The 21,973-nt window shown below is 40.6% G+C and overlaps 1 protein-coding gene across 3 annotated transcripts in view; it reads left to right on the top strand.

Moving 5' to 3' along the window:
* The first annotated feature begins 2,070 nt into the window (after positions 1-2,070).
* Positions 2,071-21,973, top strand: part of LOC104378811 (vacuolar protein sorting-associated protein VTA1 homolog) — a 44,201-nt gene continuing 24,298 nt past the window's right edge. For all 3 annotated transcript variants that reach the window (XM_086632029.1, XM_086632028.1, XM_086632027.1), the window contains exons 1-3: positions 2,071-2,200; positions 17,065-17,159; positions 21,243-21,370. In XM_086632029.1, the coding sequence (XP_086488155.1) occupies positions 2,092-2,200; positions 17,065-17,159; positions 21,243-21,370 (332 nt within the window). In that variant the 5' untranslated portion in view covers positions 2,071-2,091. The remainder of the gene's footprint in view (positions 2,201-17,064; positions 17,160-21,242; positions 21,371-21,973) is intronic.

Below are 21,973 nucleotides of genomic sequence, written 5' to 3'. Positions count from 1 at the left end.
GGGCTCTAGGAGCTGGATTGCCCACCACCATGCCTTTTCCCTTGGAAAAAAACTGGTCTAAATCTGGAACATACCAAAACATGTTCTTTTTCCAAATCAGACACAACAGAGATTTTTTTTTCTGCATTTCCAGTGAAATCAAAATTGTCAAATTCTTCAGTTTCAGATTTACATTTAAAAGCAAAATGTGCATTATTGCCTTTTAGTGCAAATGCTTTTCTGCGACTGATTCCATCATTAGTTTCTAGAACACGTTGATGGAGACATTATGTTCATGTAAAGAAACCATTTCCCCACGGTTGTCTACACTGCTTTCCTGTATTAGCCATTTGTTTTCTTTGCACTCATTGTATTCCCAAGTATCTCTAAATTTTTCTTTCTCCTAGTCTTCCAAACTCCCACCACTTTCCTCCTCATTTCCATTGCTTTCTATCAGCTTCTTTCCACCCTTACTCCCTCCGAGATTTATAACATGCCTTCATGTGTTTCTCAGTGTTCCACTGATTTTAGCTCAAATGCTTAGCAAATATTTCGGATGATCCTGAAGGCTGGTTTTGCCATTATGAAAGGAATTATATAATACACTCAGGGACTCTTTGATTCAATTCTCTTTCTTTACACGGTGAACACAAAGTCCCATCCCCCAGAACACAGCAGGAAGTATTTTTGTTGCTTACATCAGGGTCACACTCTAAGTGCTTCTTTGACTCTTCCACCACACTCTAGCCACCTCATTTTCACAGACAGCACTCAAAGCAATCCCCGGCCCACGCGTTGGCAGTCAGTTTTGTCTCTAGCCAGACATCATGCCCACTTCAGTTCTCACTTAACGAAGAGCTGTAATTGTTCCATCGTCTTCAATGAAACAAGCTAAATACACCCACTAAGCGAGGCGATTGCCTTTACATCAAAGGTATAGTTGCTCTGGGCCAGCCAACTTCTAGTACACCACCACAACATCCCAGTCCTACATCCACTCTTTGTTCTGTTCCTTTCTTCTGTTCAGCCACCATTTCCCTTCTGTTCCCTTTTCAGCATTCTCCCAGGATAGCGATGAGATGATGCAGCCACCTCTCCTACCCCCTGCCTCCCTCCAACACTCATCTTTCCCTATCCTCTGGAGCATTGACATTCTCTTCTCTTGCGGGCAGCCATTCTGAGCCCAGGAGGAAGGTGGACAACAGGGCCATTGAAAAGAAATTAAAAAAAAATCATGTAACTATGCTGGCAGAATGAGAAGATGACAGACACTAAAGTAATTGACACTGAAATTAATGTTTATAATGTTTATAAATATGTAAAGGATGACTGTCATGAGGATGGAACCAGGCTCTTCTCACTGGCATCCAATGACAGGACGAGGGGAAATGGATCTAAGCTGGAACACAGGAGGTTCCGCTTAAACACGAGGAAGAACTTCTTCCCAGTAAGGGGAACAGAACACTGGAACAGGCTGCCCAGAGAGGTTGTGGAGTCTCCTTCTCTGGAGATGTTCCAAACCCGCCTGGACGCGTTCTTGTGTGATCTGATCCAGGTGGTCCTGCTCCGGCAGGGGGATTGGACCAGATGATCCTTTGAGGTCCCTTCCAGTCCCTGACATTCTGGGATTCTAGGATTCTCTGAAATTCATGAGATCCGTTTGAAACCATCCTGCTTCAACAGTCCCCATTTCTTTTGCTGTTTTTATCCCACTCTCAGCAAACCCAGAAATCCCTGGAGGTTCCCTCAGGAAAAAGTTATTTGGGAAGCGGCGATGCCGCGAGATGCGCTCTCCCGGGCTGGCGGACTTGCTGACAGCTGCCGGGAAGCGGCCCGGCCCGGTGAAGCGCCATGAACCAGCCGTGCCAGCGCAACGAGGAGAGGCGGATGTCCGGGAGCAGCGCCCCGGGGCCGCCCAGTCCGCCCAGCGCTGCCGCGGGACGCGCCACTCGCCCCGCCGCCCCTCCCGCTCAGCAGGGGGCGCTGTTCGCGGGCAGCCCGCCCACCGCGCACGCGCCCCGGCGTCCCGTGCCGGAAGCGGAAGCGGCCGCCGAGCCGGAGGCGCCGGTGCCCATCGTCGGTTGTCGCCGCTTCACGCCGCTGCCCGGGGCGATGGCGGCCGCGGCGCTTCCCCCGCTGCCGCCGCAGTTCAAGAGCATCCAGCACCATCTGCGAACCGCGCAGGAGCTGGACAAGCGCGAGCCGGTGGTGGCGTACTACTGTGAGTGAGGCCGGGCCGGGCCGGGCCTGTCGCGTCCCGCCCCACCGCTGCGGTGACCGCCACCCTCCGGCCACCAGTCGCTGCAGCGCGGGGAGCGCGCTTCTCCCTCCCTCCCTCCCTCCCTCCTTCCATCCGTCCGTCTGTCCGTCCGCCGGGCCGGTTGGGCGGCGCGGAGCGCCCGCCCGGTGTACGGGGAGCCGGGGGCGGAGGGGAAGGGCGGAGGGGAAGGGCGTTACGGGGTGTGCACGGTCTTCCTCGCCCGCCGCTTCCGCTGCGAGATCCAGCTCGTCTCCCGTGTGCTGCCTTTGCCGAGTGAGGCTTTTCTGTAGCCGCCGTGATTGTGCCAGCAGCCTAAATGCGTGCTGTAGGCACGTGTGTAAAGCCAAGGCTCCTGTGTCGAGCTAGTCCTGATAAGTATCGCGATAAACCGACATTCGAGAGTCTTTTCGGAGCTTTTCGCCGGCTGAAAAGACCTTCTTTTCACTCTGAGGGTGGTGAGGCACTGGGACAGGTTGCCCAGAGAAGCTGTGGCTGCCCCATCCCTGGAAGTGTTGAAGGCCAGGTTGGATGAGGCTTTGGGCAACCTGGTGTAGTGGAGGGTGTCCCTGCCCATGGCAGGGGGGTTGGAACTGGATGATCTTTGAGGTCCCTTCCAACCCAAACCATTCTGTGATTATGTGATTCTTTCCATTCTGTATCAGAGTAAGCAATCTGGGTGTGAGAGTCTTCAGTTCTTTCAGTAGTCTTCATTTTACTTTCAGTGAAACTTTGTCACTTCTGGGTTCTCTAAGGGGGAGGGTGGGTGGCTCTATATTTTGTTTATTTCACCAGAAATGTATGTTTATGTTGTTTGGTTTTGTCTTCTTTATTGAGATGTGAGGAGGTCATTTGAGGGGTTTACTTGTCAATAGCTTGTCTCGAAAAGAGTTAAATAAAAAATAGAGGGAGAACCGATGCTTTAATTTGTAAGGCAATCTTAAAGTTTAAAAGGATGAACTCATGAAATTCAGACTTCAGAAAGCTCTGAAAAAACTGTCAGCAGAATAATTTTTAAATTTCCTGCGTTGTGCAAGAATACTTTGCTGCTGTGGAAAAGCACCACCAGAGAAGTGAGATAGCTCCACAGTAGAAAGCTGGACATTCTCAATAGTACTTGCTCCTTTTTACTGTTAAAACACACTACAAATCATCCTTTGTGTGGCAGGAAGCACCAGCTAGGTCAAATTGCACTGTATTTTTGTTTTTCTTTATTTCTTTTTTTTTTTTTTCATCACGTGTAACACCCTGTCTGGCCATACAGTAAAAGTACTAGCATTTAGTGCAGGTAACAAAATACAAATCTATTTTTATTTTAAACCAGAAAGGTTTTGGTGGCTCATCTCTATTTTTCTTGACGTCTCTAATATTCTGAAACTTTGTGTAAGTCTTAATATACAGGAAAAAATAACTGTGCTGAATAATTAGTGTTTTCTGTAAAGTCCCTGGCTTTGTCTGCCCTAAGTAGCCTGAAGATTTGCATTAGTAGCCTTAAATTCCTGTAATTTGCATATCTTATTTTTTCAGCTGAGTACTTCAGCACATCTGGTTCATTACTGAGTGTGGTGAAGACTGTTCTATAGATATCTTTCTCATTACATTATTCCATAAAGTAAAAAGCAGTGACACTTCTTTTTCAAGATGGGTCTTGCTTGGATCCTTTGTTCTTTTAAATACACAACGGAGAAGAATTAATTGTCAGCAGTGTTCCACTGATGACACTTATTTCCTCCGATGGTTGATGAGTTTGTCTGGATTGACAAATGTGAAGAATTCCTGTTTCACAGGAATATTTTTTCTTATTTTAATTCTGGCTTTGACGTAAAAATAAGGTTTATAAACCAGTAATTTTGAATATTGTGGGTTTGGAACAATTATGTGGAATCGTAAAGCATTAATTATTAATATTGCTACTGTCAAAAAAAAATACTGTGTAGTCTTCTAGCGTGCTATGAATAAAAAAGCTTCCCTAAAAAGCTAGTTTTCTTTAAAAGTGTAGGTCTGGGTAGATGAAAAATTGTCAGGATACTTTTCAGATGATGTTTTGAAAGCAACACAGATTTTTTTTCAGCCTGGAGAAGAGAATGCTCCGGGGTGGTCTTATTGCAGCCTTCCAGTACTTAAAGGGGCCTACAGGAAAGCTGGAGAAGGACTTTTTACAAGGGCGTGTAGGCCCTAGTAGGACAAGGGACAATGGCTTTAAACTGAAAGAGGGCAGATTTAGATTGGATATAAGGAGGAAATTTTTCACTCAGAGGGTGGTAAGGCACTGGAACAGGCTGCCCAGAGAAGTTGTAGATGCCCCACCCCTGGCAGTGTTCAAGGCCAGGTTGGATGAGGCTTTGGGCAACCTGGCAGGGGAGTTGGAACTAGATGACCTTTGAGGTCCCTTCCAACCCAAACCATTCTCTGATTCTATGAACATCTGAATTTTGCTCTTATGATGGATGTAACTCTCAGTCCGAAGAAAGGAGTAAGGTGTTTGTAGCTTTGGAATGTTGCCAGGAGTGGCTCAGCCCTAACCCAAAGCTTTGGTCCCAAGATTAATATTTCCACGGCACGGTAGTTTTCAGCACAGACTTATGTTTTCTGGTTTTGATTTATGTGCGTTTTATTTAGTTCAATTTCATTTATGCATTTCTGATAATAAACCGCTACACAAACGAATATCAGAAACAAGTAAACTTTGGTAAGACGTGTTTGGAAACTAATAAAATAGTCAGGAGCAAGTGGTTACTGCTTCTGTTATTATTTTTGTCTTTCATCAGCATCCACTGGTGCCAGAGGTGTGCTCTCACAGCTGGGAATTTGAATGTCACTTACACATTTTATTTGCATATACCATTTAAATTTGTTTTCTCTCATGCTTTTTAGGTGTAGTTTGTTTGAAGCATCAAACTAGTGTTTACCAGCACTGCCATCTAAAGAAGATACTGTAGTCCTTCTCTGGCCTCTCATTGCCAACCCTGATGTGCTTCAGGAGCAAACAGTGATGTAATTGCGTGATGAAAAACAATATGCTGTTTTTCAGCCAGAGCCAGACAGGCAAACTCCAGGAGCAAGGCCAGTGGCTTGGGGCAAAGACAGGACTCCTGCTTTTTTGATATTGCTGGCATATGTCGATTTAAAGAAACTGTAATTTGAGGAATCACAGAATGGTTTGTGTTGGAAGGGACCTCAAAGATCATCTAGTTCCAACCCCCCTGCCATGGGCAGGGACACCCTCCACTACACCAGGTTGCCCAAAGCCTCATCCAGCCTGGCCTTGAACACTTCCAGGGGTGGGGCATCTACAGCTTCTCTGGGCAACCTGTTCCAGTGCCTCACCACCCTCAGAGTGAAAAATTTCTTCCTTATATCCAATGTAAATCTCCCCTCTTTCAGTTTAAAGCCATTGCCCCTTGTCCTATCACTACATGTCCCTGTAAAAAGTCCCTCTCCAGCTTTCCTGTAGCCCCTTTAGGTTCTGGAAAGCTGCTATAAGATCACCCCGGAGCCTTCTCTACTCCAGGCTGAAACATTAATCTCTGTTTTACGCACTATGTAGAGCTACAGCAGGGATGATTTCTATTTTTCAACTGCCACGTAATTTACCACATGAAAAATAAAATGTTGAGGAGCATCATCGATCCTCTTGTGCACCATAACAACATCACAAACGCTTTTTATTGTGATACTTGCTAGAAACACTGCAGAAATTAAGAAATGGTTTTGTTTCTAGTAGCCTTGTGTCTTCCTTACAAAGCCTTCATACTTAGCTCCATTTTTAGGTGTTCAGATTCAAAGATTCAGCTTTATGTGGTGTTTGTAAACTGTTTTTTACCTCTAGCCGCTGTTAGTAGGTAGACACAACTGACTGAAGCAATAAAAATAGATTTGCTTCCTGACAGTATGTTACGTGGTTGTAAAATTTGTTCTGCTTAGAACATAGACTGAGAGAAATGAAGAAACCAAGCTTATTTTTTTTAAGTTGTACAGAACATAATCTCATGAAATAATTCTCCTTTTAGAGATTAGATGTTTTATGGTTAATGGGAGTTTTCAGCACTGTGGGAATCTATCACCTTCTTTTAAAGTGCTTACCTCTCCATATGATACTTTTTCTCACATTCCATATTATTTTGCTAATCATTGTCATTAAGCATGTAGGAATTTCAGGTTTAGTGAAGGACAGCTGATTCAGCAGATGTAAGGGAATACCAGTAACGGTGCTACACTGGTTGCCTGGCAAAAGGAATATAAATGATTGGTGGTCAATAAAATAACTTTCTTACATTAAACTCTTCCATGAGTCTGTTTGGCTTCTTTGAGATGTTATTCTGCAAACACAAGGAGGCAGGCTTTGATAAAAAAATCCCTGGCCTGTGTAATTACTAAGGAAATTATATCTCTGTGCCGTAGGCAGTTTGACTCAGATGTTATTTTTTGACAAATTGCAAGGTTTGAGATGTAGTTTTGTCTTCTGAAGACTTAGGTTTCAATGTTTAAAGCAAGATTTTCCTTAATAGCCATTGTTTCAGCCTTTAAGTAGTGGTGTTAAGCTCTTTTCAGAGATGATTGGTAGTTTATTTTGTGCTTCTGTGCTTACTGGGCATTGATGTTCTAGTTCAAAAGTATTGAGAGAATGCCAGGGAGTTGCCAGCAAAGCATTTATGTTTTGTGGTATGTAACATCCTAACACACAGCGGTGTTTGGATATCCAGTGAACACAACATGGAAAACGCTCCAGTAACTTCAGAAAAGCAGGACTGGGATGGTTTTTCCTTTACAGTCTGCTCAACATCAGAAAGCATTCATGTGAGAGCAGTGGACTCGATCTGTTTGAAAAAGGGGTGAAGAAAATCTCCTCCAATTTTCAAATTCTTCTTGAGATAGAAAAGCAGCAGAGAAATCCTGCTGAAAGAGCTCACTGTTGTGTTGCCCTTTCTGGTTTTGTGGGACCAAGCAGGAAGGAAAAGCAAGAGGCAAACTTGTTTCCCACAACTGGCTGACAACCTCTTGAGTCAAAATTCATTCAGGTTTTAGTAGAAATACCCATCTGTTACATGTGACTGGCTTTTTGCTTTCAGGTTTAGTCAGACATCCATGAAACAAACTTCTCACTGCATAGCAATTATAACACTTTGTTTTTTATTTTTTTTAATTAAATTTTAATTTAATTTTTAAATTTAAATTTAGTTTTTTTAATTAAATTAATTTTTCTAAATTAAAAAAAAAAAAAAAAGACAAAAAAGAAAGTTCATGACCTGACTCAGGACTTGTAAAATTACACATTGACTGTGTTTTGCAACTGAAATACTGTTGATTTTTTACTGATCCTTCCTCAAAGCAGAGGACTAATAACAGGCAACTCTCTTAACTGAGATTTTAGTTTATTCAACTTTTATTGTATCTTGATGCATTTTAAATGACAAATTTAGAAGATGCATGCAGTTCAGGAGTATTAATGAAGTGAAAATAACTGGTATTTGCTGTATTTCACTGCAGAGGTTCTGCACACGCTTACTCCATTTAACTGGGACATTGTAGAATTGAAATGCATAATGTTATGTTCTTATAACATGCCTTATTTGATAAGATCAAATTCCTGAGATTTCCAGTTTAAATATTCTTTTTTTTTTTACTAGTTTTACATAATTCATTTGTAAAAGTACATTTTCCATGTTCTCATATTGCTGGTGGCAGAAAACTGTTTTGTGTGCTACTAATACTACACGTGATTTAAAGCCTATGATTAGAGATTGCATACTGAAGAGCGGATTTAATCTGTTCTTTACTCAGGGTAAATTAATCAAAATGGTCAAATATTTAAGAAGTAGATATCCATTTCATAGTGTGAGGCTTGTTTTGATTGTGCTGTAAGTATAAACAAAATATTTCTCAATTCCTTTTTTTTTCCCCTTGTGCTTTCTGTCTTCAGTCTTTGCTTGATTGCTCTTATTTGTTTCAAAGATTTGTAAGTGGGAAAACTGTGCTCTTAAAACTCTGATTTGTCTGTGGAGACAGAAAAACAGTGAGAAATGATTGTGATAACAGAGATAAATATGTAAAACCCACAGTCCTCACAGCAAGCTGTGGGTAGAAGCAAAAATTAGAGATTATGTTAACTATTGTGTAGTGTTTTGGCATGGATTTGATTATGTAGGTAATATTTAAAAATAATCCCAAGCACAAGCACAGGCTGGGCGGAGAATGGATTGAGAGCAGCCCTGAGGAAAAGGACTTGGGAGTGCTGGTGGGTGAGAAGCTCAACATGAGCCGGCACCGTGCGCTGGTAGCCCAGAGAGCCAACCGTGTCCTGGGCTGCATCCAGAGCAGCGTGGGCAGCAGGGCGAGGGAGGGGATTCTGCCCCTCTGCTCTGCTCTCCTGAGACCCCACCTGGAATACTGCGTTCAGCTCTGGAGTCCCCAGCACAAGAAGGACATGGAGCTGCTGGAGTGGGTCCAGAGGAGGCCACGAAGATGATGCGAGGGCTGGAGCACCTCTGCTACGGAGACAGGCTGAGAGAGTTGGGGCTGTTCAGCCTGGAGAAGAGAAGGCTCTGGGGTGATCTTATTGCAGCTTTCCAGTACCTAAAGGGGCTACAGGAAAGCTGGAGAGGGGCTTTTTACAAGGGCGTGTAGTGACAGGACATGGGGCAATGGATTTAAACTGAAAGAGAGGAGATTTAGATTAGATATAAGGAAGAAATGTTTCCCTCAGAGGGTGGTGAGGCACTGGAACAGGTTGCCCAGAGAAGTTGTAGATGTCCCATCCCTGGAAGTGTTGAAGGCCAGGTTGGATGAGGCTTTGGGCAACCTGGTGTAGTGGAGGGTGTCCCTGCCCATGGCAGGGGGATTGGAACTAGATGATCTTTAAGGTCCCTTCCAACCAGAACCATTCTATGATTCTATGAATTTTGGATGTCACCTGGTCTAATCTGCTGGTTGGAGCATGATCACTCGTGCAAGTTGGTCAGGATGGCTTCCAGGCAGGTTTTGAATATCCCCAACGATGGAGATTTCACAGCTGCTGGAAGCAGCCTACTCCCGTGCGTGGATATCCTCACAGCAGAAGATTTTTCTTATGTTTAAATAGGATTTCCTGCATTTTATTTTTTGCCTGTTGCCTCTAGTTGTGGCCCGGGGCACCACGGAGAAGGGTCTGGCTCTGTCCTCACTGCCCCCTCCCCACGTCAGGTATGTATGCATACTGGTGAGACCCTCTGAGCCTTCCCTTTTCAAGATTAAACAGTCCCAGCTTTTTGCTCTCCAGATGTGAGAGACGTTTGTGGCCCTTCATCATCTTTGTGGCCCTTCCAATTCCTCTCATGCTGGGAGCCCAGAGCTGGACCCAGCACACTAGGTGTGTCACACCAGTGCTGAGTAGGAAGGGCAAGGTCACCTCCCCCGGTGTGCTGGCAACGCTTCTCCTAGTGCAGCCCTGGGTGCTGTTAGCAGTGAAGGTCAGGAGTGCACTTCGGAGACTTATCTCATGGTCGTGCACATCTAGAGGTGCTTCTGTTCACCTCACAGAGCAGTTGGAAAGCGTGGAATGGATTTATTCCAGTTTAAACTAAACTGGAGGGTGTTCCACAGCAGTGTTTCAGGTTTATATTCCAATCACTACAAGCTGTTTTAGCTACATGACGTGACCGTCGCTAATCCAGAGTAGCTGCCTTCTTCTTCTTTTGCCTTCTGGAGGTCTCAGTTACTATAAGTCCTGCGATTAAGGTAGTTTTTCTGGTTTTGTTAGAAGTATTTCATTTCCTTTATCAGACTAATAGAGACAAGCTTTGAAAAATACCGGCAGTTCGAATATTACGCAAAAGCTTAGGAACCTGTGAGTTCCACATACAGACCTCTTACTCAAGTTTTACAAGACAAAAAATTGGTCCTTAACCACGATGGAGAATGGCAGTGTAGAATACGGAGTGATTTCCTTAGATTTGTGATCGATATTTTTAAATTACTTGTTTTGTCATCGAGCTTTAATAATTACCACTAATAATAATAATTACCAATTTGTAATGGCAGATTTTTTTGTTTGTTTACAAGCTGCTATTCTTCAAATAACAGTGAATGCTAATATCGTTTACTGTGACTTTCATTTTAAGAGACGTTTTATTTGAGATAGTTTTGACCTGGCAGAGTTTGTCTAGCACGTAACATAACCTTGAAACACACTGTTACCAAAATCCGTTTTCCTCCGTAGCGTTCAGAATACTGTGAGAGAATCTGAGGGCAAGAGGGCATCATGATACTATCCTTTTTTTGGTTTAAGTTTCTTAATTAAATTTCTTCCTTCTCCCCACTTTTGTCTCAGAATTTCTTTTTCCTTGCCTTTCTCCATAAACTAAATTTACTTGAAAGTAAATATTTACAAGTAATTTGTTTTCTCTAGAACATTTCAGATTTTGAATTGATGCTGCCAGCCTAATACTTGCCTTGTCTTTTGCCAGTTTCCTTGAGCATCACAGAATGGAGAGGAGGTATAAGGCCCTTTGAAGCTTGGTTGTCAGTGTTATTAAATCTATTTTTCAGTCTTTGAATTCAGACAGCTTTGACTTAGCCATGTAGAAATAGCATATCTGCATGCAGAAATTACATGAATCAAGTATGGCACATTGATGTTCATGAAAACAAGAGTAATTCGTTTTTATTTTTCTTTGCAGATGCATTCTTTAGGAAAATACATTTGCAGTAGTTGGAGTACAATCCAATTTAATGTTTTTGTGTCCCTTGCTTCCCACATTTGTATTCCAACTGTTGTCTTCCTGTACCAAGCAGTTAACAAACATTTTTCTGTCCGTGGTTTGACAAAGGGAGGAGGAAGGTGTAGAGCATGAGTGAATAATAAATTACAGCCTGAAGAAGCTTTCATCTCTTAATCAGGGTCTAAATATGGCTAAAGTTTATGGCAATGTTTTTTGTTACTATTTAATGTCAATTTGTTACTATTAAATGTCAAAATTTTCTCTACTAGAGAATTAAATACGCATGGGGAAAAATAACTGTAATCCTTTCATCCTGTTAGACCAGGAAAAAAAGATGGATGGTAGGACAGAATTTAGAAGATAGAATCAACCTATTGTGCATGCTTGGTGGCTGGAACTTTTGTTCTCCAGTATTTTTACTTGGCACGGATTTAGTTTAAAATGGGAGTGAGGGGAGTTTCAGTTGTTATCCAAACATAAATCTGGAATAACTTACTGGGTATTAGGAATGAATGCCTGGCACGTAGTAAAGACAAAATGCTCTCTCTGAAATTGTGCTGTGTATTAGCAAAGGAAAAATAACGCGGTATTACGTGACATAAATAAAAGCAGAGAAGTTTCTGCAAAGCTTACTGTATAATTCCTTCCAGCACACCCACACTTAGTATTTGCTGAACAAAGATTAAGGGCAGCAAATCAAGGCATAAATTTTGTAGCTGTCTTGGCAAAACATTTTTCTGAGAATGATTACTTGCCAGGTCTTTATGAAGCTGAAGATAAATGTCCTGTCTGCAAACTGAGAGCAAACCCTCTTTTAGTTAATAATTGGCAAAACAGTTCTGTCTCTGTGCGTAAAAGATGATAAATGACTTGAGCTCTACTTATAATATTAATGAATATTTAGACATTAGCTCTGTGTAACCTCCTTTGTGCCTTACTTTATGCGTATGCTACTGCTGGCCACACAAAAATCTTTCTTGCTGCTTGATTTGGATAAAGGGGGGGGGGGAAATGTAGGTTGTATCTGTTATGAAGCCAAGCGCATAAAACAGGCTTAAAAAGAGCAGTAATTGCATTCATTTATCTGTTCCCAGATATTCCAGATCTTCATCACAAACAGGGAAGGAAGATGAGAATTACAGGTCGCTCATTTCCAAGATTGTCTACACTCTTCAGACACTTTGTTCAGGCTTCAAAAACTTGAAAACTTTTGCAGCTACGAGCATTGGTTTTAGTTGTCTTTTTATATCAGAATTTTCAGCAGCTTGGCTTTTAATCAAGGAAATTTTTAATCAAAAGTTACCAAGCAAATGGCTCCTGTAAGGCTAATTGTTTAGTTCTATAGTGTATTACCATGGTCTTTAGGGATGTAGACTTCAAGGAGTTCTCTGTGTGTAGAGAGAAGTCCTGAGGAGAAGAACTCTGAAATAATTCTGATATAAAATGGCATGTCAAGTGTGGTATTTTTAAAAGATGTAATAATGCCGTCATAATACAGAATACTAAGAGGATTTCTTCCTGGGATGTCCATACCATTCAGGAGATTATCTTCTAGTTGTTAGAAATCGAGCCACTTGCATTAAAGCAAAATTTTTAGGACTTGTCAAGCACAGCAATAATACATTCCACTGCTTTTTCAATACTATAGAAACCAGAACAGCTGTATTTAAAGGGATGTAAATAATTCCTCTGTTTTCTTTCAGATATGGGGGGCGGAAACTGAACTTAGGTTACGTTGGACTTTCTCAGCAGAGGTGTTGGAGGCAGTAAACTTTGGGCCTCTTGCCAAGAGTTCTTTGCTACTGAGGTTATCTGTCAACATCAACATGAAGGACAGTTCTTTGACATTTAATTGCCAGTTTAAAATGTCACTCGTGATGCCAACACAGAAAATTTGTGTTTTGCTCATCGCTACTGAAAATTCAATAATGAAATGAGTTTGTCCATTTGCTGCAAGTTAGACAAGGAAAGGATGTAATAGATTTCCTTCACTATATCAAAGCCCGTCTTTCAGTTACTATCATGTATCCTTACCATAAGTAGTATTTGGACGATAAACTACACACAAAAGTAAAAGATATGTGACAAAAATCGACAAAGGTAGTAGTATCAAAACCAACGTGGTCTTAATGCAGCCTTTGTACAGAATCCTTGGGACATTTCGAAAGTAGAGAGAGCCTGGAGAAGAAGGATGACAAAAGACGCAGACATAGAAAAACTTGTGTTTGGAAATAAATTAAGATTCTTTGCCTTAGGAATAAGATGTAAAAAATAATACCAAAAAAACGTAGAAAGTAGAACTAGTAGAGACTTTCTTCTGATGTCTGTAGGTAAGGCAGGGGATTACTTACTGCTTTCAGATTCACTTACATATTGCTCTTCATACAGATAATTTCCAAAGCAAAATTTCAAAACATTAAAAGCATATCGTTTTTCTTTCGGTAGTGTCTGTAGAGGCAAACACCAAATTATTTCCTCTTCTTCCTATTCTGTTTACGTCAGAGAAATCCCTAGTTCTTTCAGCGTTTCAGCTATTCCACATGCTGTCTGCTTGATAAGTTTAATGATTGAGAGAGGATTTAACCCTCAAGCCCCACTTTTGACCAGAGCAGCTCTGAGTAAAGCAGTAAGTGTGCCTAAACGTACTGAACAACTTCTTGTTTGTCACTGGTGAGTTTCAAACACTGGACAGTAGACTTTCCTTCTGTGTCTTCAGTTCATCAGTTGAAACTGATGTTCCAGGAGATTTCAACTGGTAGGGGTAGGGTATGATTTGTGTTTTCTGACCTGCAGATTGCGTAGTTCTCCATCAGAGTCAGGAGTCAAGACTCCCTTGCAGTACATCCTCCTCCTCCTCCTCTTTCTTGATCACCACTTAATTGAGAAAGAAGGAACAGCTTTTGCCCTCACCTTGCCTTGTCAGAGGGCTGTCTCTGGGCAAGTTTTGTTATGCAGTGCTGCTTTTGAACATACTGCTGTAACAGAGAAAGTAAGTACACAAAACTTCTGAACTTTGAAAGTTCTTAAAGATTGCAGTAGACTCTCTTGTTAGGGTAACTTCAGTGTGCTTTGACCTTTTACCAGTGAATGAGATCATCTCCTAAGGAAATCTCCTTTCCAATTTCTATAGACGTTGATACAAAGCAGGGTTTGATGGCGAGATGTGGTAAGTGCCTTGTGTAATTGCTGTGACAGGTGCAACACGTTTAATTTTAGTACAGATGACATTAGTAGTCTGTCTGCAGGATGTCTCTGTGCTCTGCTGCTAGAGCACCTTGGTGTTTTCTTGACAGTCTGTGTGCTTTGGCTCATAGTCCTTTGATCTTGAATGACCCGAGGCCTCTTGAGCACCTTGGTCTCAGAATCTTTTGTTAGCAGGAAAGTGGTGTTGGTATGGAATGTTTCTTGATGTCACCCACAGTGTAAATTTACATATGGACAAGAAAAACATGTTTCTTATCTATAACTATTGTTCTTTGACCTGGGTTCTCTGTGTGTTCCAGACTCATTCTTCTGCATTTGTTCATTGGAATGCCTGAAAGAGTCTTAGAGTTTTTGTCAGGCTCTGAAATGCTAAGAGGGCAGAGGGCTGGCTTTTTAGGGCTGCCTACAAAGCACACAGATGTCACAGTTCTGGAAATACACCCCTTTGGATATTATTGAGGACAAAAATTATCTTGCTTTCACTATTTAAATGGATGTATTTGCAATGAACATGAAAAAAAGCCTCATATAGGTAACAGAAGAGTAACAATTAAGCAGATCTTTTAATGATTAAACTGATCCTCAAGACTAAAGACATTTGCAACATTTCCATTTATATGGAAACAGTTCTATTTATGTAACTGGATTTTGGAAGAGAGATGAAGATACATACTTCAGCAAGTAAGATAAATCTGTATCCATTAATGGCCAGGGGTATTCTGAATTTGTCACCCTGACTCGTATCAGTCTAAAATTAATTTACTTTCCTCTGAAAAGGTCTGATATTTGCATCTGTCAAAAAGAAATAACTGATCTACGTGGCCCGTAGATCTAGCATCCGTTATGTTAATTCCTGAGTTTTACATTATTAAATCATACCATGAAATGTGTTCAGGAAAGCTTACAATCAAGTATGTACTTAAAAATGAGTTTAATTGAAGACTGTATTAACTCCTCATCATGTGATGGTGGTACTTTAATTGGCAGTAAATTAGAGTGCCTTAGGTACAGATCTCTGTATCTTTCTGTGTTTGGATTTCTTTGACATGTAATTTAAAGTTTACATGTGCTGGTTTCATAATTTTTTAATATTAAGATGTCAGCAACTTGAAGATAAATAAGGTAGGCTTAAGACTACATATTGGTAATTAGCTGAGTATTAGTGTTGTCACTTGATGAAATCTACATAGCATAGAACCCACATAGAGATTTTTGTGAAAATTAGTCTGTCCTTTGTTGTGGTCAGTTGTAGCTGTTCAGTGTTTATTCATTCCTGAAGTTTCACTCTGAGAAGACTTTTACTTGGTTCTTCACGGAATACGAAGGTGCTAGTTTGTTTTATGAGTTGTTAATGTAGAAGTAGAGAGGCATCAGAGGGCACAAGTACTTTATTTTTTAGGGGAGGTTTGGTCTTTAAATGGTTGAGCAGCCCAGCAGCTTTAACATTAAAAAATTGGTCAGCTTTCCAGTTCCACATAAAGAACGTACACTTTGCCTGGTTTGAATAATCATTTGTACATGAAACATGAAATACTACTTTTAAAATCCAGAAAAATTAGTAAAATCGTGGTTTTTTGTGAAGATTGTTCTGCATTTGGTTACTGAATGTTTCCGTCCGTTTTCCCTTCTCTGAGCATGTTTATCCTAGGAAATAAGAGCTGTTTGGCTTTACCCCCAGTTTCCTGAAAACGTATAAAGTTCTGCCATATGCATATCAAATTCATATATTTTTGGTAGTAAAAATATAATTTTTTTATCAGAAGGTGTTTATCATTTATTTTTAAGATTACAACTGGCAACTTTACTTGTAGGGAAAGTTTAATAAAGTCTGTCTTGCCTGATTTAAAGATCAGATATATGTCTTGTGTCTTGTGATGATACCTATGCTTATGCATGGATATAATAGTTGCTTAATTCCATTTATTAAAGTACAGTTTTAAAGCTAGCTAGTTTCTGCTACGTGAAGTTCCATTGTTGAGGCATATCCATACGCTTTATAGCTAGGTAATGGCTTTAAACTGAAAGAGGGCAGATTTAGATTAGATATAAGGAAGAAATTCTTCACTCAGAGGGTGGAGAGGCACTGGAACAGATTGCCCAGAGAAGTTGTAGATGCCCCATCCCTGGAAGTGTTCAAGGCCAGGTTGGATGAGGCTTTGGGCAACGTGGTGTAGTGGAAGGTGTCCCTGCCCATGGCAGGGGGGTTGGAACTAGATGATCTTTGAGGTCCCTTCCAACCCAAACCATTCCATGATTCTGTGTAAGTCATATGAAAATTATTCATGTATATTCAGGGATATAGCGGTCTTCCAGTACCTCAAGGGGGCCTACAAGAAAGATGGGGAGAGGCTGTTCAGGAGGGCCAGTTGTGATAGGACAAGGGGTAATGGTTTTAAAATAGAGGGAGGTAGATTCAGGTCAGATATTAGGAAAAAATTTTTTACCATGAGAGTTGTAGAACACTGGAACAGGTTGCCCAGAGAGGTGGTGGATGCTCCATCCCTGGAGACGTTCAAGGCCAGGTTGGACGAGGCCCTGAGCAACCTGATCTAGTTGGAGATATCCCTGTTCCTTGCAGGGGGGTTGGACTAGATGACCTTTGAAGGTCCCTTCCAGCCCTAACCATTCTATGATTCTATGATTCTATAAAAATTGACTTGAAGTTCGTATTTGAGTGAGTTGCAAACAAGAATAGTGATTATTTACAAAAGCACTTTGTGTTGCATCATAGATTGTTCTGAAATCAGCAGAAATACTCATGGAGAAAAATAAAGCATAAATCTTAGAAAAGTATCTCCTAGTATCTCTGCAGGACTGAACATAATCTAGATTTTGCTGTCGTTGCTCACTAGTGCTGTGGTGTTTGCTTATGGTGTTTGCCTTAGATAATCGCTTCTGATTTTTTTGTGTGTTTTGTCTCCTTTAAAGGTCGTTTGTATGCTATGCAAACAGGGATGAAGATTGATAGTAAAACCCCAGAATGCCGTAAATTTTTATCCAAACTTATGGATCAGTTGGAGGCTGTAAGTAGAATTTATTGTTCTTTTCTAAAATGATTCATGATGTCACTTTAATTTTTATTTAAGCTTCTGCAAATACCATCTTTCCTCTGTCATCAGTCATTGATGCAACTATTCCGTATGCAGGCATACTGTATGAATTTAAGTTTTATGTAATAAATTGACAGAAAGATTGAAAGGAGATAAAGCTACATGTGGATATCTGTATTTGTTTCTATGTATGTGTGCACAAACATAACTGACATTTCATCCAGCATATGTTTGCCATAAGGTTTTGTCTGGATGACATGAATTACAATACTTTATTAATACACATTCTCAAGAGAAATCATAATTCATTATGAAATAAATGCAGGAGCTCTAGAAGATTTTTTTTTTATTGATTTGTCTTTGATTCCTTGCAGTTTGTGAGACTTATTTTTACTGTTACAGGACTGGCTAGCCTTGTCCTTGGTGCTTTTGAAATTTTTTTACCCAAATTGTTGTACGCAGGGAGTTTTTTAAAACATTCTCTAAAAGATAAAGATACTTTTGATTGGCTTCTCTGTTAGAGGTTGAGGACCTTTTACTATGAATTTTTGTAAGCACAGCCTTACCTGTGTTGGTAAGAGCTATGACATGCTCTTTTGAGTGGACCTGGTAGTGTTAAAAAGCAAACAACCTTAAATAGAACAGAATTAAACAAAAAAAGGTAAAGTCATTGTACAAATCACCAATTTAAGTTCCAGGAGCCGTTTATGTTCATATACTGTAGTTTTCAATAGTCTTGAAGGAAGTAGTGTGTGGATTTTAAGGTGTAAGTGCTCATTTGGGAGCTGAAAGTAACATTGCAAAATGAAGCAGCAGGGTTTTTTTGTGTTCAGGATTAATGATTCCATCCAAAATCTAGCCATAGCGATGCCTGAAGAGTTTGTGTAAAACTAGTGCAAGACCCTTCCGTTCTCCAGGTTAAAAAAAAAAAAAAAGACATGAACCATTGGTCTTTTGTTCATATTATTCATACCTTGTGCTTCTTGCTATGTTTTATCTCTTGATTTTTTTGCAATGAGAAATCCCGTGTACAGTGACTTCTTAGTGTGTCATCAAATTTTACCATGTCTAATGGGTCTGATTTTTGTGACCAAAAGGGAAGAGAGATGCCAGGAGAGATGAGATTGAGGCTCCAAAAGAATTTCCTCTTCATTCCCTATGAATTGTTAAAATTTAATCAATCTTTTGTGGTACTGCAGCAACTAATCCGTCTGCAGTGTTCAGTTTCCCTTTTTGTTTTGAATTTGGAAAGATGAGAAAAATGGCAAAAACCCGTGGTTTCATCTTTCAGTTGCTGATAAGACGGTCTGCATGATAACTGGTGCTCAGGTATTGAAGTTCCTTCTACATTACCAAGTGGTGGAAGGATGGAGAGAGCAATTCTCAGCAGATCTAATACAGCTTTTTTGGGGCTAGGGAGCTCGGGTTTATTGGCAAGTTGGACCTGTGCAGAACTTCAATAGCAGCCGTTTTCAGTCTGCCCATAACCAAGAGGCACTAAGAGGTGCTACAGCTCTGTGCCAGGTGTTTCTCACAGCTTTCACAGAATCCCAGAATGTTGGGGATTGGAAGGGATCATCAAAGGATCATCTAGTCCAATCCCCCTGCCTGAGCAGGACCACCTAGATCAGATCACACCAGAACGTGTCCAGGCGGGTTTTGAAGTTCTCCAGAGAAGGAGACTCCACAACCTCTCTGGGCAGCCTGTTCCAGTGTTCTGTTCCCCTTACTGGGAAGAAGTTCTTCCTCATGTTTAAGCGGAACCTCCTGTGTTCCAGCTTAGATCCATTTCCCCTTGTCCTATCATTGGATGCCAGTGAGAAGAGCCTGGCTCCATCCTCATGACAGTCACCCTTTCCATATTTATAAACATTAACGAGGTCTGCCCTCAGTCTCCTCTTCTCCAAGCTCAAGAGACCCAGCTCCCTCAGCCTTTCCTCAGAAGGAAGATGCTCCACTCCCTTCTTCATCTTTGTGGCCCTGCGCTGGACTCTCTCCAGCAGTTCCTTGTCCTTCTTGCACTGAGGGGCCCAGAACTGGACACGATATTCCAGATGCGGCCTCACCAGGGCAGAGTAGAGGGGGAGGAGAACCTCCATGTGTGTTGCCACAATTGATTATTTCAGAGGTGAAGAATAAAACAGTGTAGATATATCTGGGAATTATCAGGTGTATTCGTTGCAAGAAACTTCATAGTATTCCAAATATGTGAATTAAATACAGTGATTCTGTGTCCAAAATGCATGTTTCTGTCAAATATTTTTTACATATGATTGTGTCATTTTGCTTTTCCAGTAGGTAACTTTCATTTAAATGTTTTCAGTGAACATAAACCAAATTTGCTGAATTTATTTTTTTGAGGTTCAAATTATGAATCATCATTTAAAACATCAGCACTGCTGTACTGAGTCACAGATTACTTTTGAAAATACTTTTCACACAAACAGCTTCGTTAACTTTAATATTTTTTAGAAGTGTATGTAACTGTCATTTGTACATTTGAAATAATCTCCATTGAACATCAGATCAAGTATAGTAATAAGTTATTTTCTGAGTGAAAGGTGTATGTATAGGCTGGTGAAATTTATATATAAACAAATTTTCTTCTTCAACTTCAGTGTTTCAGTTATATATCTTGCAACTTAACAAATTGTGGTACACTCACAAGGAAAACAATTACACTTTGTAGAACACAAATACTTTTTGAAAACTATGTAGAGTATGAGTTTGACAAAAATCTTCAAATTTGAAGTTCTATTTGGAAAGTTTAGGTTTCACTACTGAAATCAAGTAGCTTTTCTGACAACATTCTGTGTATTTGTGAAGTTGGCAGCAGTCTAGAAAACATGGAAATGCAGGCTGCATGATTAAATTTTCACATGTACAATGAAAAATAACTGCTATTCAGAGATTGTTTTTAAATCTTTTGGCAAAATAAAGGCTTCAGGTTAGTATCATGTGGTGTTCCTGTTTTTGTTATCCGAGGATAACCTGAGATTTCCTTCTGTGCAAACAGTAAGCCTATTGAGAAGCTGTAAATCCACCTGTTGTAGCTGTTAGAGGGTTACCTGTTTTTATTAGGAAACCTGAGGATTCTTGAACTCCAGTGTCTTTGAAAAGGGATCTTTGCTTACACTGAAAATTCCAGTAAATCCATAGATCACTATCACTACATATCCATATAATTATCCATAGATCCTATCACTACATGCCCTTGTAAAAAGCTGGAGAGGGGCTTTTTACAAGGGCATGTGGTGATAGGACAAGGGGCAATGGCTTTAAACTGAAAGGGGAGATTTAGATTGGGTAGAAGGAAGAAATTCTTCACTCTGAGGGTGGTGAGGCACTGGCACAGGTTGCCCAGAGAAGTTGTGGCTGCCCCATTCCTGGAAGTGTTCAAGGCCAGGTTGGATGAGGCTTTGGGCAACCTGGTGTAGTGGAGGGTGTCCCTGCCCATGGCAGGGGGGTTGGAACTGGATGATCTTTGAGGTCCCTTCCAACCCAAACCAGTCCCTGATTCTATGATTCTATCACTAGACCACTCAAGGCAGGGCTCAGACACTTGGAAGGATGTAATGAGCCTTACAAGAGAGAAGATCCATGATCACTCTCACCTACAGTATATTTCTAAAGCAGGCACTACTTGAGCAGTTGGACTGTGTTGAATTCTGACACTGGCTTCAGAGTGCTCGGTCTTTCGGATAGTAAAAGGGAAAATATCTGTAGCTATTCCTTCACAATATTGTAGCTGTTTGTTTTTAACAGTATTTTTGTTTTGTTTTGTTTTTTTTAATATTTCGTGGTTGAAATGATACTCATAGCTACTTATTTGTAATATTTCTCCATCCAAAAGAAGGTGCTTTCTCTGTAGCATACTGCTTCTAGCATTTATTTAGAAGCTAGAGATTCGTAAAATAATTAAAGTATGTGTGGTTCCCTTTTTAAATTGTACTTGGCTTTGTCTAAATCAGCAGCTGCTTCTTGTGTTTGAATTAGATTGCAGAATTGCTCAGGTCGAATAAAGTATTTGATGTATTTTTTTCCAACTTTTTTCAGATGAAAAAGCAATTTGGTGATAATGAAGCAATTACTCAGGAAATCGTTGGTTCTGCTCATGTGGAGAATTATGCTTTGAAAATGTTTTTGTATGCAGACAATGAAGACAGAGCTGGGCAATTTCATAAGTAGGTGAAAATCTTTGGTTGTGTTATCTGAATTAAGATACTGGTCAGGAAATTTGAATGTCCAAACTCTCTTTAATTTGACTGGAAACAAGAATTGGGCTTTAATGCTTCCATTTCTCTTTCAGAAAACTTGATTAATTACTACTTCACACACTAACTTGTATCCTCATCCTTGTGTTCTTTAAGAGATTGCTCACTTACTGGCAAGCCTTCCAAAACCCCAGGCTAATACTGAGCTTGGCATCGGGCATGTTATAGTTTCTACTGTCCAGTGATATTAAAATAATTGTTACGATACATTATGTGATTTGATTTACAGCAATTGCTACAGCATGTGGATGACTTTGCTAGGCTTTTTCTAACGTAATATAGGATTCCTGCGTCCTATATTGAACATTCCAAGCCAGAAATGTAAGTGCAGAACACATGATCAGCTTTAAAAAACGCTGCAAACTTTCTGCATAGTAGTCAGGAGACTAGTCAATATATAGCTAAATTTAAACATTGTCAAGTAATTTCTGTAACATCAGATTAAAAGAAAAAAAATAGTGATAATTGACTTGAAATAAGCCAGTAGGATCTAGAATACCAGCTTCTAAAATG

This window comes from Tauraco erythrolophus, chromosome 2 (genome assembly GCF_009769465.1).
Source record: "Tauraco erythrolophus isolate bTauEry1 chromosome 2, bTauEry1.pri, whole genome shotgun sequence".
Classification (NCBI taxonomy): Eukaryota; Metazoa; Chordata; class Aves; order Musophagiformes; family Musophagidae; genus Tauraco; species Tauraco erythrolophus.
The sequence above is the reverse complement of the archived record's forward strand: the minus strand, read 5'-3'. Positions and strand labels throughout refer to the sequence as shown.